General features: G+C 49.3%; 1 protein-coding gene across 6 annotated transcripts in view; it reads left to right on the forward strand.

Moving 5' to 3' along the window:
• Ptpn3 (protein tyrosine phosphatase non-receptor type 3) overlaps positions 1-3,270 on the forward strand; it is a 140,161-nt gene extending 136,891 nt beyond the window's left edge. For all 6 annotated transcript variants that reach the window (XM_047524599.1, XM_047524602.1, XM_047524600.1 and 3 more), the window contains 2 exons: positions 421-556; positions 1,913-3,270. In XM_047524599.1, coding sequence (XP_047380555.1) covers positions 421-556; positions 1,913-1,990 — 214 coding nt within the window. In that variant the 3' untranslated portion in view covers positions 1,991-3,270. The remainder of the gene's footprint in view (positions 1-420; positions 557-1,912) is intronic.
• Positions 3,271-13,889: the final 10,619 nt, after the last annotated feature.

Consider the following 13,889-nt stretch of genomic DNA (forward strand, 5'->3'; position numbering starts at 1 on the left):
ATCGGCGGACACCACCCCTACCTAAGCCTGCCAGGTGGTGTGCTCTGCAAAGCTCTTTCTTCACCATTTCTAAAGATTTGGGATTTTCTGAAATGGTAAAACATGTGAGTGTAGCCCAGAGCCCGAGAGGAAAGTCCACAGCTCTCTCTGTCCTGGAGTGTCGCCCTTCATAGCAGATGTAAATAACAGGGATTGGACTTTGCACTCAGCAGTGGGTGTCTCTCCAGTGTCTGAACCCCAGCCTCAGGATGGGCCTTTTCACCTGGTGTGAAATGTGCCTGAGTGTGTGCTTTGTATTCTTGGTGGCCAAGAGGACAGGATCCTTCTGAGTAAACGCTGGCATGGGATTGGGGTTCCACTGGGCTGTGCAGAAATGTTCCTCAGGCAAATCCTAAGTCTCCACTCCTCTCCCTTCTCCAGTGCGGGAATAGGTCGAACTGGAGTGTTGGTCACTATGGAAACAGCCATGTGCTTAATTGAGAGAAACCTGCCTGTTTACCCACTGGATATTGTCCGGAAGATGCGAGACCAGCGGGCCATGATGGTGCAGACATCAGTGAGTACAGATCCCGTAGCAGAAGTCCTGAGGGTGGCCAGCACTTCCTGAGCAGCTGCACTGGGCCTGGCCTGGCTGAAGGGCTTTATGGGTCGAGAGACGGAGGCTCAAGGGGACTGAGTCCTTACCCAAGGGCCCAGCTTGTGGGGGGCTCATGGCCCCATAGCCCACACCCATCCCAGCACCCACCCTCCATGCCCGCAGCCTCTGGCTGATTTCTGCCAGCCTTCTGCCATCGGCAGAGTGTCTAAAGCAGACTCTGGAAAGTGCTGGAGGAGGGCCCCTCGGGCACAGCCCCCAGGTGGTGAGAAGGAAGGAGTCAGCAAAGGCAGCAGGAACTCCACAGTTCCTCTCAGCCTCGCGGTCAGTCATGAGGGTTCCCGCACAGATTATGAGCCCTTAGTGTTTATTAGTTTGTACCCAGGAAATGTGGCTAAGATAAAAAACATGGATGTGTATTTAAGGCCATTCCCTGTCCTGTTTGGTGGTATAGAAGAACTCATTGCCAGTTGAGAAGAGTCCTTCCTCTTGTGATTTTCCTCCTTGGAGAAGCTCCACCTCAGTGCTCTGGTTTTTTTCCTCCTAGACGTCTTTAAAATGCGTCTCAGGTGTTTGCTAGTGCAGTCGGCCCTTTGTTTCTGTGGGCACTGCATCCACGGATTCAACTGATGGCAGATCAGAAATATTAGAAAATCGTTGCTCCTGCTCAGACTGTTTTTCTTGTCATTATCTCCTCAGCAATTTAGTGTAGCAGCTATTTGCATAGCATTTACATTAAGCATTTTAAGTACCTCGAGATGATTTAAAGTGTATGAGAAGATGTGTGCAGGTTACATGCAAATACTACAGAGGTTCCTGGGGCCCATCTCCCATGAACCCTGAGGGTCGACTGCCTAATCCCCTAATATTCAGCAGAGCATCTTGCAGTAGCTTTCCTTTCAAGACAAAATCCAGACTCCTTGCCCCATGCAAGGAGCCCCACCACCAGATCCCGGCTCACCTGAGCACCTCCCCACTGCACACACCCAGGGCTTCTAGGACAGGACTCTGGGACCCCGATTATGCTTCTCAGAATGGCCCGTCACCAAGGTTCATACTTCTGCAGAGTGGGCACCCCGCAGGGACCTTGGCTCCTTCCCAGGCTACCAGTGCCTCCTCTGTCATGCTTCTGGGACCCGCTACCCTTCTCCCTCTGAAGGCAGCTCCTCCTCATTGGGTGGCCGAGTTCCCCGGTGTGTCTCCTCTGCTGATTTGGTGCCGAGGGAGCAGCCAGGAATGGTGCAGAGACAGCCTGTGCGGTGTGACGTGGCGTTCCTGGTGCTCCTGACCTGACCCTTCCCCTCTCTCCCTTTCCAGAGCCAGTACAAGTTCGTGTGTGAAGCGATCCTTCGAGTGTATGAAGAAGGCTTAGTCCAGATGCTGGATCCCAGTTAGGACTACTGTGAAGCGTTCATTCCTCGTTCCCAAGAGCATCTTCCCGAGGAGAGGAGGACACGCCTTCCTCCGGAGGCCGGGAGAGGAACTGCTAGCTGTGGGAAAGGAATGAGCACATTTGAACCCAGGCACTTTAAATTTTATAGAAAAGGTATCCTGTACACAGGAACTGGTGTAGATATGCATGCAGCTGTGGCTTCCTTTAGGCCCAGAGAGAAATAAAAAGGGATCCCAGTTTGGGCCTTCCTCCCCAGACATCACACCCCGCTGTCAGCCACCCTTTTGCAAACAAGAGGGGCTGCCAGCAGCGCTGTTGACCTCCCCCAGAAGCCGGACAGCATGGTTCTGGAGGGCTGTGTGGTGTTTTGTTGATCTGGGTAGGACTCCGAGGGCTGGGTTCCCTGGGCTTCGAGACAGAGCTGGGGTGAGGCACAGTCCCACCCCAGGGGTAAAGGAAGCCCTGGTGAATGTCCCACACACAGGGTGGTGGCCATTCAGGCTGAAGACAAGCAGCACCCTCCTTTGTCTCAGCTCCGTGCCCCTTGTGATATCTGCAAGGCACCCCTGCCCTTCCCCGCCATCATCCCCCTTCAGGTTCATATCCAGTGCCTGAACCAGATCAGTAATGTACGTGCAGGCGAATTTTCAGCTGAGACTGAGAACTCCACGCTCAGCGTGATCCCGGGTCTCCCCGTTAGAAGCAGGTGTCTCCCGCCTCTGCTTGCCCCCTCCTGGATTCGCAGACGCCCGGACTGGGACCCCTGACTACTGAATCTCATACATGGACTGCTGCTACTCCAAGCTCTTACACTTGAAAAGAGACATTTTTTTTTTCCCCAAGGGGGACAGGATGATAGCATCTAAACATTCAGAGTCTTTGGCCCTTCTAAGAAAAGACCTGCCAGTAAGTGACCACGGGAAACCCTGCTTGCCGGGAATCCCTGTTGGCGTGTGCACGTGTGCGTGCGCCCCTACGGGTGTTTCTCAGGATGCCTAACTCAGTTCAAATCACCGTTGAGTTTATATAAAGAATGAGTCTCTGTATAGAAGAACAAACGTGTGCATTCACCCTCAGAGCGGTCTCCATTTCATTTCAGAGGAGAGGATCAGACTATCTGAATATAAACACAATTTGATGTTAATTTATTCTAAGTACCCCATGATTTTGATTGTCCTGAAGAATTCTGCCTTTGTGAATACTGTGTTAATTTTTTTTTTTTTTAATTTGTGACGGGACTGTAGCAAATTACTATTTAAGGAAAATAAATTACATAAACATTTTAATGTGGTATTTCTAAATAGCAGTTTTTGTGTATCCAAAAGAGGAAGCTAAGCCAGTTTCTTAACTGTGTTTATAGAAAAAGGATGCTTTCGTATTGTAGCCCACGGAGATGAAGCCATTTTGATGAGGAAACCCTGAACCAATGGAATTGTTCTCCTGGTTGCATGATGGATAGGGACGTATCCAGAGGGGACCAGGTTTCTAAAGTTCTTTATCTTCACTCACATCCTTCCTGTCTTTTCCCTGTGCATATTTTACAGTGACCTGGCATGGGTGGGTAGGAGCTAATGCCAGCGCCATAACCCTGTGCTGTGTAACAGGAAACCCGGGAGGTGGCAGAGGGAGCCTGGCTTCCGTTCCCACTCAGCCCTCACTCACCAGCTCTCGGCCTAGGCACTTGGGAGCTGTACCTCTGGCTCCTGTTTTTCTCATCTGTAAAATGAGAGAGAGAGTCCCCGAGACTCCAGGTTGAATGAGCTCATGCAATCAGCGTGAATTTTCATTGGTTGGGATATAAACCGATACTGTCATGGAAGAGTTACTTGGAAAAGTTACCTTCTTGTTGATTGTCCCAACACATCAAGCAGGTGGAACCCAGTGGCTTTCTCTAAGGAAAGAATGTTCTTCTAGAAGGACAAAGCGAGAATGCAAAGGAATATCTTACCAGGACCTTTATTCAATCTGGACGCTGAAAAATTCTCTGAGCAAACCACCAAAAAAGAGAAGGAGGGGTCGCTGATGTACATTTAAATGCCACCGTTTGCACACCATTTGCCACCAGATAAAATGCAACATCACCCTGTTCACAAAGACCTTGAGAAACCTAGATACCTTCAGAGAGGGTGTTTCATTGTTTTTTTTAAACCAAGCGTTTAATATGAATGCAGAAACGTTGCCGCTGTGGGTCCCTACGTTTCTAGAAAGGTAGCTGGAGGTTGCAGCCAGCCTTTCTCTGCCACACTGCAGGCATGCAGTTCAGACCCAGCCCGTTGCCAGGGACAAAAATCCATGAAATACTTTGAAGAACAAGACAAGAAAATTAAAGCAGCAAAGTATGCAAGTGAAGCCTGCAGAGACTGCAAAGTAAAATCCACAGCTCGAGATTCCAGCTTCGCCACCTTCTGCTCATCAGCAGTTATTCTTAAGAAGCCTTATTTTCCTCCTAGGTGAAAAGCTGCATTGGAATCAGGGTAAATATTTTGCCTGGGAAATTTGGCTGGATGGGAATGGAGAAGACATTTACTTCCTCTGTTCTGGAACTTTCCGGAAGGCCTAATTAGACACACTGCTGTGACGACTTACTGACTCAATCCACGTCACTCTCTAGAACCTGCAGTTGGTGGTTTGACTTTCCAGAGGAAAAGATCGCGTTGCTCTGGACGCGGGTGCGATTTCAGGATGGCTGCATCGCCGACTTGGACCAGCCCCGTAGAAACAGGCTTCTGGATCAGCATAGGTACTGTTGCTCCTGTGCTGCCGGTTGGGCTTTTTTTTGTCTTCCTCAGAAATCATCTGGGGAAAGCAACGGGCCTCTTCGTCCTGCAGAGACAGCAGCCCTGGGGGAGGATTGGAGACGCAGGGCTCTGTCCAGACCTGGACACAGGCATAGCACAGTGGCCCTCGGCTTCCTTTGAGTTAGGAGGGAACAGTTTGACTGGAGTGGGTGGGCTCAAGACCCCTTCCTGAGGTCTGATATTCCAGAGAAGCGAGATTGATCCTTAACCAAATCTGCATAGCTACCAGAGACATGTGTATCCCATTTCTGTGACTTGTCCCCATGAGGTTGTCCCTCAGACCTTGGTACTGTTGGATGTGAAGACGGGGGTGGGTTGCGGCTCTCTGGTTCTTGCCTGTCGTTCTAGGCTGAGAGCAGCCTCAGCTTATCTGGCAATCTGGCAAAGTGTCCGTGGCCTCAGCCTGGGGAACCAAACCAGTGGAGCCAGATGCCCGGTTATCCCACCATCTTGGTGGCTCATGTTCTGTTCAGAGCAACCAAAGGATTGTGTTGAGCCATGTTGTTTTGAAAAGCTTTTAATTGATGAGCAATATTTTTTCCTGTAAGTTTGGAATGTTTTTCATACTGACCTGTACTGTCAGCGACTACTCTACCGAAAAGCAATTTGATCACTATAAAAGCGTTCGAGCTATGCAGCAGTTACCGTCTGTTGACATTTTATTCTGTGTCTGATTTCTGCAGATGCGTCCCTGTTCGTTTGTTTGTTTCCCCCTATTATCACTCTTGGGGCAGAGCGTGCTCTCTGCCTGTCTTGCTCTCCCTGGTTAGGAGAATGACCTCCCCCACTCTGTACCGGTCTCCACCTTTACCTTGGGTGCCAAATTCTAGTTCAGAATTAGGTCCCTGTCGTGACAACAGTAGCTTACACAAAGTCCAAGTGTATCCTACATTGTGCAGGGTGCCAGGGTGGCTCCGTCATCAGGGTCCCAGGTTCCTGCCAAGGTCCGAGGTGGCCGCCCAGCCACCATCACCCAGCTGGCAGGGTGCAGGAAGGGAAGGAGAAAAGCAAGACCTCTGCCCGGAGCAGGTGGCACCTGTTGTACGTCCCTTGCTCAGAACTTGATCCCCGGGCCACACCTCCTGCAAGGGAATCGTTTTCACTCCAAGAAACCACATGCCCAACTAAAATTCAAGGTCACCTGAGAACCGAGGAAGGCGTGAGTTTGAGGGACAGTGAGTGGACCGCTGCGCTGAATTCCGTGTTTGCCCCTCTTCCCCTGCGTAGAGCTCACTCCCCGTCTGCCGAGGGGACGGGCCCCATCCAGTTACGGCATGAAGCCGAAGCTCCAGTGGCTCTGGGGTGATTTAGTTGTCCCCATCGCCATCTGCTCTGGGTGGTCTTTTGTGGTCTAATGACTTAAAAGCTGAAAGAGCAGTTGCCTTCTCCCCACATCGCCTATGAGCAGAAGTGGACCACCACTGAGCACACGATCCTGAGAGGGGAGAACAGGAAGTGGCTAGCAGACCCCGCCGCGTGGGAAGCCAGACACCCTGAGCCCCGTTCGCCTTGGCAGGCAGGCAGCACCCACCGTCTGACCCTCGCAGCTGCCTGCTTCACACCCTGGCCGAGAAGTCTGGCCTGCTGCCCAGCCTTGTCTCCTCCGGAGTCAAGGCCACCGTTCCTTCCCCACCTTCACCCCCACCCTTGGTACTGGGGGTGGAACCCAGGGCCTTGCACATGCTAGGCCAGCGCTCTACCACTGAGCTACGTCCGCAGCCCTTTTTGTTTGGAAAAACAGTTGCTGAGGCTGGCCTTGAACTTGTGATCTTCCTGCCTCAGCCTCAAGTCACTGGGATTACAGACCCATGCCACCAAACCTGGCTAAGGGCACAGTTCCCAATAGCTGCAGTTGGAAGGACAAAAGCCGTTGGCATTTTCAACACTCGAAGACTTCAGTCAACTTGAATGCTTGCTACAAACTTCAGCCTCCAGGGCAAAGCAGGGTTCCCTCCCATCTCTGCTGATAATCTGGCTGGCTCTTGGTCCCCAGCTCACCAAGCATGCTTTGCCATTGAGTTGCATCCCCAGTCCTTTTTGTTTTATTTTGAGGCAGGGTCCCATTAAGTTATCGAGGGTCTTGCTGAGTTGCTGAAGCTGTCCTCAAGCTTGAGATTCTCCTGCCTCAACCTCCCGAGGTGCTGGGATTACAGCGTGCACCACTGCACCCAGCTTCCAGCCCACTTTTATAGGACCCTGTGAAAACAAGGAGCAGCAGTCACTTCTGAACCTCCCCCCTAATTTTTCTATTGCTGTGGCCTCAGCGTGTGCTCCATCTGCTAGGATAATGCACATAACAGTTTTATCCAATCTGTAGCCATTATGTAAAAAGGTGACCTTCCAATTCCATTAAACCATTGCCACATTTTAGATGTCATTTACAGTTTCCTGTTTCCAAGTATCAAATTCTGAACCCAAGAAGTAACGGGGACTGGAACAAAGTGGTTCATCTACCTGTCATGTGAACACAGGCAGTCCAGAGCTCGTACAGTGGCTCACAGTTGCTGGGCACCCAGACTCTTCCACTGGGTTAGTACAGTGCCCTCAACACACAGCATCCACTTCGTGGTCCAAAATGGCTGCTTTGGCTCTAGTCATCATATCCACATTCTGGCCAGGAAAAAGAAAAAAGAGAAAGAAAAAATTACGCCTGCCTTTCCCTTTAGGGATTTTTCCTCAAGGTTTCATATACTACCATGATTTGTATGCAGTTATTCAGAAGTTAAATGGGCCCAGCTAACTGTAAAAGAGGTTTGGTAATGTAGGCTTTATTCTGAACAGTACTCTCTTGAAGAAGGGGAAGTTATTATTAATAAGTGCAGTTAGCAGCCTCCCCTGCATGCCCCTGACTTCGATGTCCTAAAGGGCTGACATGAGGAGTTGCTGTGCTCAAGACCCAGCACAGAAACAGATGCAGTTCTGTCATGGAGCAAGAATGCTTCAATCCTGCGTTAAGTGTAATCCTGGTAATGGGAGGCTGAGGCAGGAGGATCTCGGGTTTGCAACTGAACAAGGCCCTGTTTCAATTTTTTTTTGCGGGGGGATACAGGGGATTGAACCAGGGGTGCTTAACCACTGGGCCACATCCCCAGCCCTTTTTTGTATTTTTTTTTAGAGACGGGGTCTTGCTGAGTTGCTTAGGGCCTCATTAAGTTATTGAGGCTGGCTTTGAGCTTGGATTCCTCCTGCCTCGGCCTCTCTAGCTGCTGGGATTACAGGTGTGTGCCACCATGCCTAGCTCAGTATTTAAAAAAAGGGCTGGGGATGTGACTCAGTGGTTAAGCACCCCCGGGTTCAATCCTTGGTATAAAAAAAGGAGAGAGAACGGAATGACGAACACACTTAACCTCTTTTCTGGAAACTGCAGAGCCATCTTCACCCCTACCCCAATCTTACACAGGTCTGTCTTCATCCTCGAGTATTCTTGCATCCTTGTCTGGTTGGATCCGGGGACTCCAGATTCCTCTTGAGGTCAAGAAGGCTCCGGGTTCCCCCCTGAGGCTGCCCAAAGGCTTCCCACAGGATTGTCCAGACCAGAGGAGGAGCCAGGTGAGACCTATCAGGATCCAGTGTCAAAGCTGCAGGGAGCGGGCCGCAGAGTGAGGCTGCAGATCAGTGGGCGTGGCCCGGGCACGTTTGACAAGCGATGAGGTTGCTGACAGGTATATAGACGGAAAAGGGGCAAGGGCCAGTTTCTAGGTTGGGCATTCAGTTGAATGTGGGTGCCATAAACAAGGAGAACCAGGGGGAGATGGTGAGATTGTTCCTTGGGCCTGAAGTTCAAAGTCAGGGACATGCATCCAGTCTTAGGAGTCTGGGGCAGTCTGTCTAGACAGGAACTTGGTGCAGGTACATGTGGCTTGTGAGCACCCAGTCAGCCCCATAAGCAAGTCCTCCATCGGAATGAGCAAAGGTTTACTGAAGAGAAACCTCCGACTGGAGGCTGGAACTCACATTCCCGCCCTTAAAGCCAGGCAGGGAGGAGCTGTCTCCTCTGCCCTCTCCGCCTCCACATGCAAAAAGTGGGGGCAAGAATGGGGGTCAGGAACATCAGACCTGTCCCCAAAGACTCCGCTGCCACTGCCCCTAGGAACTGCATGGTGCGAGCCGCTGACACCACTAGGGCCCAGGGCTGTGGACACACTAGAGCTGACGCTGCGCCTGCCACTCCATTAAAACCAGTCGATGCAGCCCCCACGTCCTGGCATCTCTGATTCTGGTCAGCGTGGGGGGCAGATACTTGTCGTTGGCAGTGCCTAACCACGTGCACATACCTAGCTGCACCTGGATTTGGCATTTCGGCACCCGTGATGGCAGAAGCAGGAACTCTCGTCTGCCTCCCATGCTAGAGGCGTCTCGATGGAGAAGCTGGGTGACCAAAGCCAAGCCCACCAGAGCCCAGGCCTTCTGCCGCCCAATATCCTCGCCCTTCTAAAGGGTGAGGGTGCTCCCTCCTGACGATGCGGCAGAACCCCCCCCAGGAGCTGGCCAGGTCTTGGCAATGACAGCAGCGGCGAATCCCGGCTCTGCGCTTTTCCTAATTGGCCAGGCCCTGTCTCATTTTCTTGTACTCCACATACTAAGTCGTATGTGACGCCGACCAGCATGCCCGATAAGACACTGAGGGAGAGAAGAAGCAGGAGGTAAAGTACTTTAAATAGACACAACCAGGGGAAAAGAGCACCACGCCCATGTGAGCCCGCGGCGGCCCCCGCTGGTGCTGCCCCTGGTGTGCGATCACACTGACTGCGTCCGGGGCTCTTGGGTTTCACTGGGGCCGGGCGCAGGGTCTGGCTTGCAGCAGGAGACCTACCTGGGGAACTGGGGCGGTGTGTAAATGAGAACAAGCAGGACAGTGACCAGGGCCAGCCAGTCACGCCGCTAAAGGAAACGCCCAGCAGTTACAAACCGTCAGGAGAACCAGAACAGCCCAGGGAACAACATAAAATAAATGTGAAGGTCCCGGCCCTTCAACAGGCTGCTTCTCCACCCATCCTATCCAGGCCGTCCTCCATTTCGGGGAGCTCCTGGGAATCCTGCTTTTCCTTGTGGATCTGTGTGTCCAGAAGCACAGGAGTGCACAGGGGGCCAAAGAGCTGTCACCACCCGCCCCCACACACACCTGCTTCAACCACCTCCATTTCTCTTTCCCTCCTTGAACACTCTGGCCTCAGGCAAGACTTCCCCACCGATGTTGATAGTCTTTTTTGCAAACCTGCCTCATCTGCTTCAGGAAAAACTCTGCCTTCTCTTTCCTTCACATCATCAAGAGCTCAGAAAGATGTCCACAGCAAGCTTTTTCATAATAGCCCCAAAGTAGAAACAATCCACATGTCCATTAGCTGGTAAACCAAATGTGGGCTATCTGCACAGTGGAACAGTATTTGGCCCTGAAAGCAAAGAAGGGTGATCATGTGCTAAGGCACCAATGAACTTTGAGATCAGGATGAAAGAAGTCAGTCACAAAAGGTCACATGACTCCATATATGGGTTGTCCAGAAAAGTCAATTCCATAGAAACAGGAAGTGGTCAGTGGTTTCCAGAGGTTCGGAAGGGAAATGGGCATGACTGCTAGTGGGTATAGAGTTTCTTTTTCACAATGTTCTGGATAATGGTGGTACCAGGCTGTGAATCCATGAAGAAACACTGAACCGCACACCATGAGATAGTGAATTTTGTTGTATGAATAAAATCTCAATTTTTTAAATAGGGGAAAAAACTATAAAGGCATCATCAGTTCTCTGGAGGTAGAGTTTAAGTTGCTCTGAGTGGCAGGAGATTAGCAGGCATCAAAGTTGAAATGGGTAGAAACCCACGAAACTAGTACTTCACTTGGGGGAATCTGACCTAAGGGACTAACTTAAGATTTTTATTTTATGATTTTTTTTTTTTTTTTTTTTTTTTTTTTTTGCGGTGCTGAGGATTGAACCCAGGGCCTCGTGTTTGCAAGGCAAGCACTCTACCAACTGAGCTAAATCCCCAGCCCCTATTTTATGATATTGAGATGACTTTCAATATAATCTTTGTAACAAGGTATTTTTGCAATAGCGAGAATTTTGAAATCAGGTCCGTGCTCATGGATCCATATCTAGTTCAACAAGGTTCAATGCGACTTTGTTATGGGATATTTGCAGATCTGAAAGCTGACATGGTAGCTGTGGATGTCCTTACACAGAAAGGATCTGTAATAGGCCAGGTGTGGTGGTGCACGCCTATAATCATAGGAACTCAGGAGGATGAGGCAGGAGGATCACAAGTTTAAAGCCAGCCTCAGCAACTTAGCAAGGCGCTGAGCAACTTGGTGAGACCCTGTGTCAAAATAAAACATGAAAAGGGCTCAGGATGTGGCTCCATGGTTAAGTGCCTCTGGATTCAAACCCTAGGAAGGAAGGAAGGAAGGAAGGAAGGAAGGAAGGAAGGAAGGAAGGAAGGAAGGAAGGAAGGGAGGGAGGGAGGAAGGAAGGAAGGAAGGAAGGAAGGAAGGAAGGAAGGAAGGAAGGAAGGAAGGAAGGAAGGAAGGAAGGGAGAAAGAGAGAGAGAGAGAGAGAGAAAGAAAGAAAGAAAGAAAGAAAGAAAGAAAGAAAGAAAGAAAGAAAAGAAAGAAAGAAAGAGAAGGAAAGAGGGAGGAAGGAAGGAAGGAAGGAAGGAAAGGAAAGGAAAGGAAGGAAGGAAGGAAGGAAGGAAGAAAGAGAAGAAATCTGTAATATTTCTATAAGTAAGAAACTCGAACTATAGGACGGTGTTACTATGTGATTCCCGGACACACACATTATCTTCCTGTCCCCCACCAGCAATGAATGTGACAACTTCCGGTGGGTGATGCTTCAGCTCTGTCTTCTTTCCTCCTATTCACATACCCCATGGCTTCCCAGCTGCTCAGGTCTTGCTCAAGTGCCCTCTCCTCCAGGAAGCCTTCCTCGACTGCACCTTCCCCAGCCGGAGTCCTACTTCCTCCTGGGCCCCTCCCCGCTGGCTTGTGCTCACCTTGGCTTCCTCCTGGAGAGAGGATCACGCATGCTCCATCTCTGTGACCCTACACACACACACACACACACACACACACACACACACACACTCAGACACACATGACAAAAAGGTCCTCCTTCGCTTACACGTATGCTCTCCCTTTTTGATATATTTTGACATTCCTATCTTCATGGCAAGGCCACTGATGAGAGAAAAGATTTCTAAATCTGATCACATACCAACTCAGAACACCATAAAGACAATAAAAAAGGTAATCAAGAAGCTGAGAAGAATATTCACCACAAACACGACAAAATGAGATGCCATTTTTAGCTTAAACTTGCAAAAGCTTAAAGTCATGTTTTTGAAGCACATTTCATGACACTTTTATGGAAACCATCTGAGTGGGGAAAAGCTTGAAATGAAAGTCAAATGAAAGACCACAATTGTGTGGTTACAGGTGAGGGTTTTTTTTTTTTTATTTTGTTGTTTTCCATTTTCTTATAATAAACCTGTGTTATGCATATAAACAGAAGAAGAAAACAGTACAGGCTGTTACATTGGTGGGTCCCACCTGTAACCCCAGCTGCTCAGGAGGCTGAGGCAGGAGAATTGCTTAAGTCAGAGTTTGAGACCAGCCAGCCTGGGCAATATAACAAGTCCCCTCTCAAAAATAAACAAACAAACAAAACAAAACAGTAGATGTCACCTTTTGCTGAATTTCCTATAAAACTTAGAGTGTAGGTTAAGGAGTGACAGAACAGAGGCATAAATTGGTACAACCTTCTCAGAGGGTGAATAAACAGTAATTATTAAGCCCTTCTAAAATGTTTTCATTGTTTAGTTCAACTTTTTACTCATTGGTTCTATTGGCTAGAAGAAAACATGCAGGAAAAACTTCTAGTCATTGACTGTAATGACTAGAATAAAAAATGACTAGGAAATAAATCAAGACCATCTACGTAGGCAGATGCATATAACTAACTACACCTTTGGATGCTGCCTCCCTAGGCATACATGACTCTGGAAGGTTCCACATGACCCTGGGAACTCTGGGGAGCAGAGGAGGGAAGACCTTTTGCTATCTACTCTTCGGTAGCTTCAACTCAGTAGCTGAATTACCTACTCAGTAACACCTGGTGCCTGAAATCAAAGCCAAAACAAATGACCACTGGTTCCTTAGCATCATTGTTAAGAGCCTGAACTGTGAATTGACTTGCCTCGATTTAAACCCCGACTGAATTGCTTGATGACTGTGTAAACACTGGAGAACAAAGAAGAGGCGAAAGTCTGGTCTCCTCATCTGCAAAATGGAGGCAGTAACACCTGCCAGTGTGGGCTTGTGTCAGGAGCCCAGGCCGTGACCCATGGGAAGTGCTGTAGTTTGCACCTAAGAATAGTAATAATACCGACGGTGTTGATTCCTCACTGTCCTGAGCATGGCCACTCCACGGGGCCATCAGTACGTCCCCTGCCTCCTCAATATGGAACGGTATCTCCCACTTCAGAGAATTGCTATGAGAGTCAATGAGTTAATATAGTTGAAAAGGCTGAAATAGTGCCTGGTTCTCAGAACAAGCTAGCAATTGTGATCGTTAACAGAAGCATCCTTTAAGGGCTAAGCCCAGCTTCTCCTCCCATCTCTGATTCATGGGCTCCCTTTATGTCCAGGACTGTAAGATGTCTTTCCTATAATTTCAATCTAGATGTTTTTCAAGCTTGCCTATTCTTTTCTCATACTGTTCGGCTCTTGCCTGAAAGTCTGAAGTATCTGTGCCTTCCTTTATCTCTTTAAAAATGGTTAAGCCTGCTTATTTCAAACTTTTAAATTGCTTTCTTATCCTTAGTTCTGGGGATGTAAAATCTGTTCATTGCCCCCGCTGACTGTGTGTGGCTTATTTCCTCATGTGGGTTTGTAAATGCATGGCAAACGCTTCTGCATAGGATTTCTGTGCGCCAGTGTCCCTGCCTTGTGGTTTCATGGACCCCAGGTCCCCTAAGTGTTATGAGCCTCAAACAAGTTTTTACTTCTGTTTCTCCACTTGGAATCCCCACAGCACACAGGTTTTATGAACTCAGACCCCACATCTGAACATGTTCTGGAGTAAAGAGGTGGAATTTTCCAGTCCAATTTTTT

Source organism: Sciurus carolinensis, chromosome 14, assembly GCF_902686445.1.
Source record: "Sciurus carolinensis chromosome 14, mSciCar1.2, whole genome shotgun sequence".
In the NCBI taxonomy this organism is placed as follows: domain Eukaryota; kingdom Metazoa; phylum Chordata; class Mammalia; order Rodentia; family Sciuridae; genus Sciurus; species Sciurus carolinensis.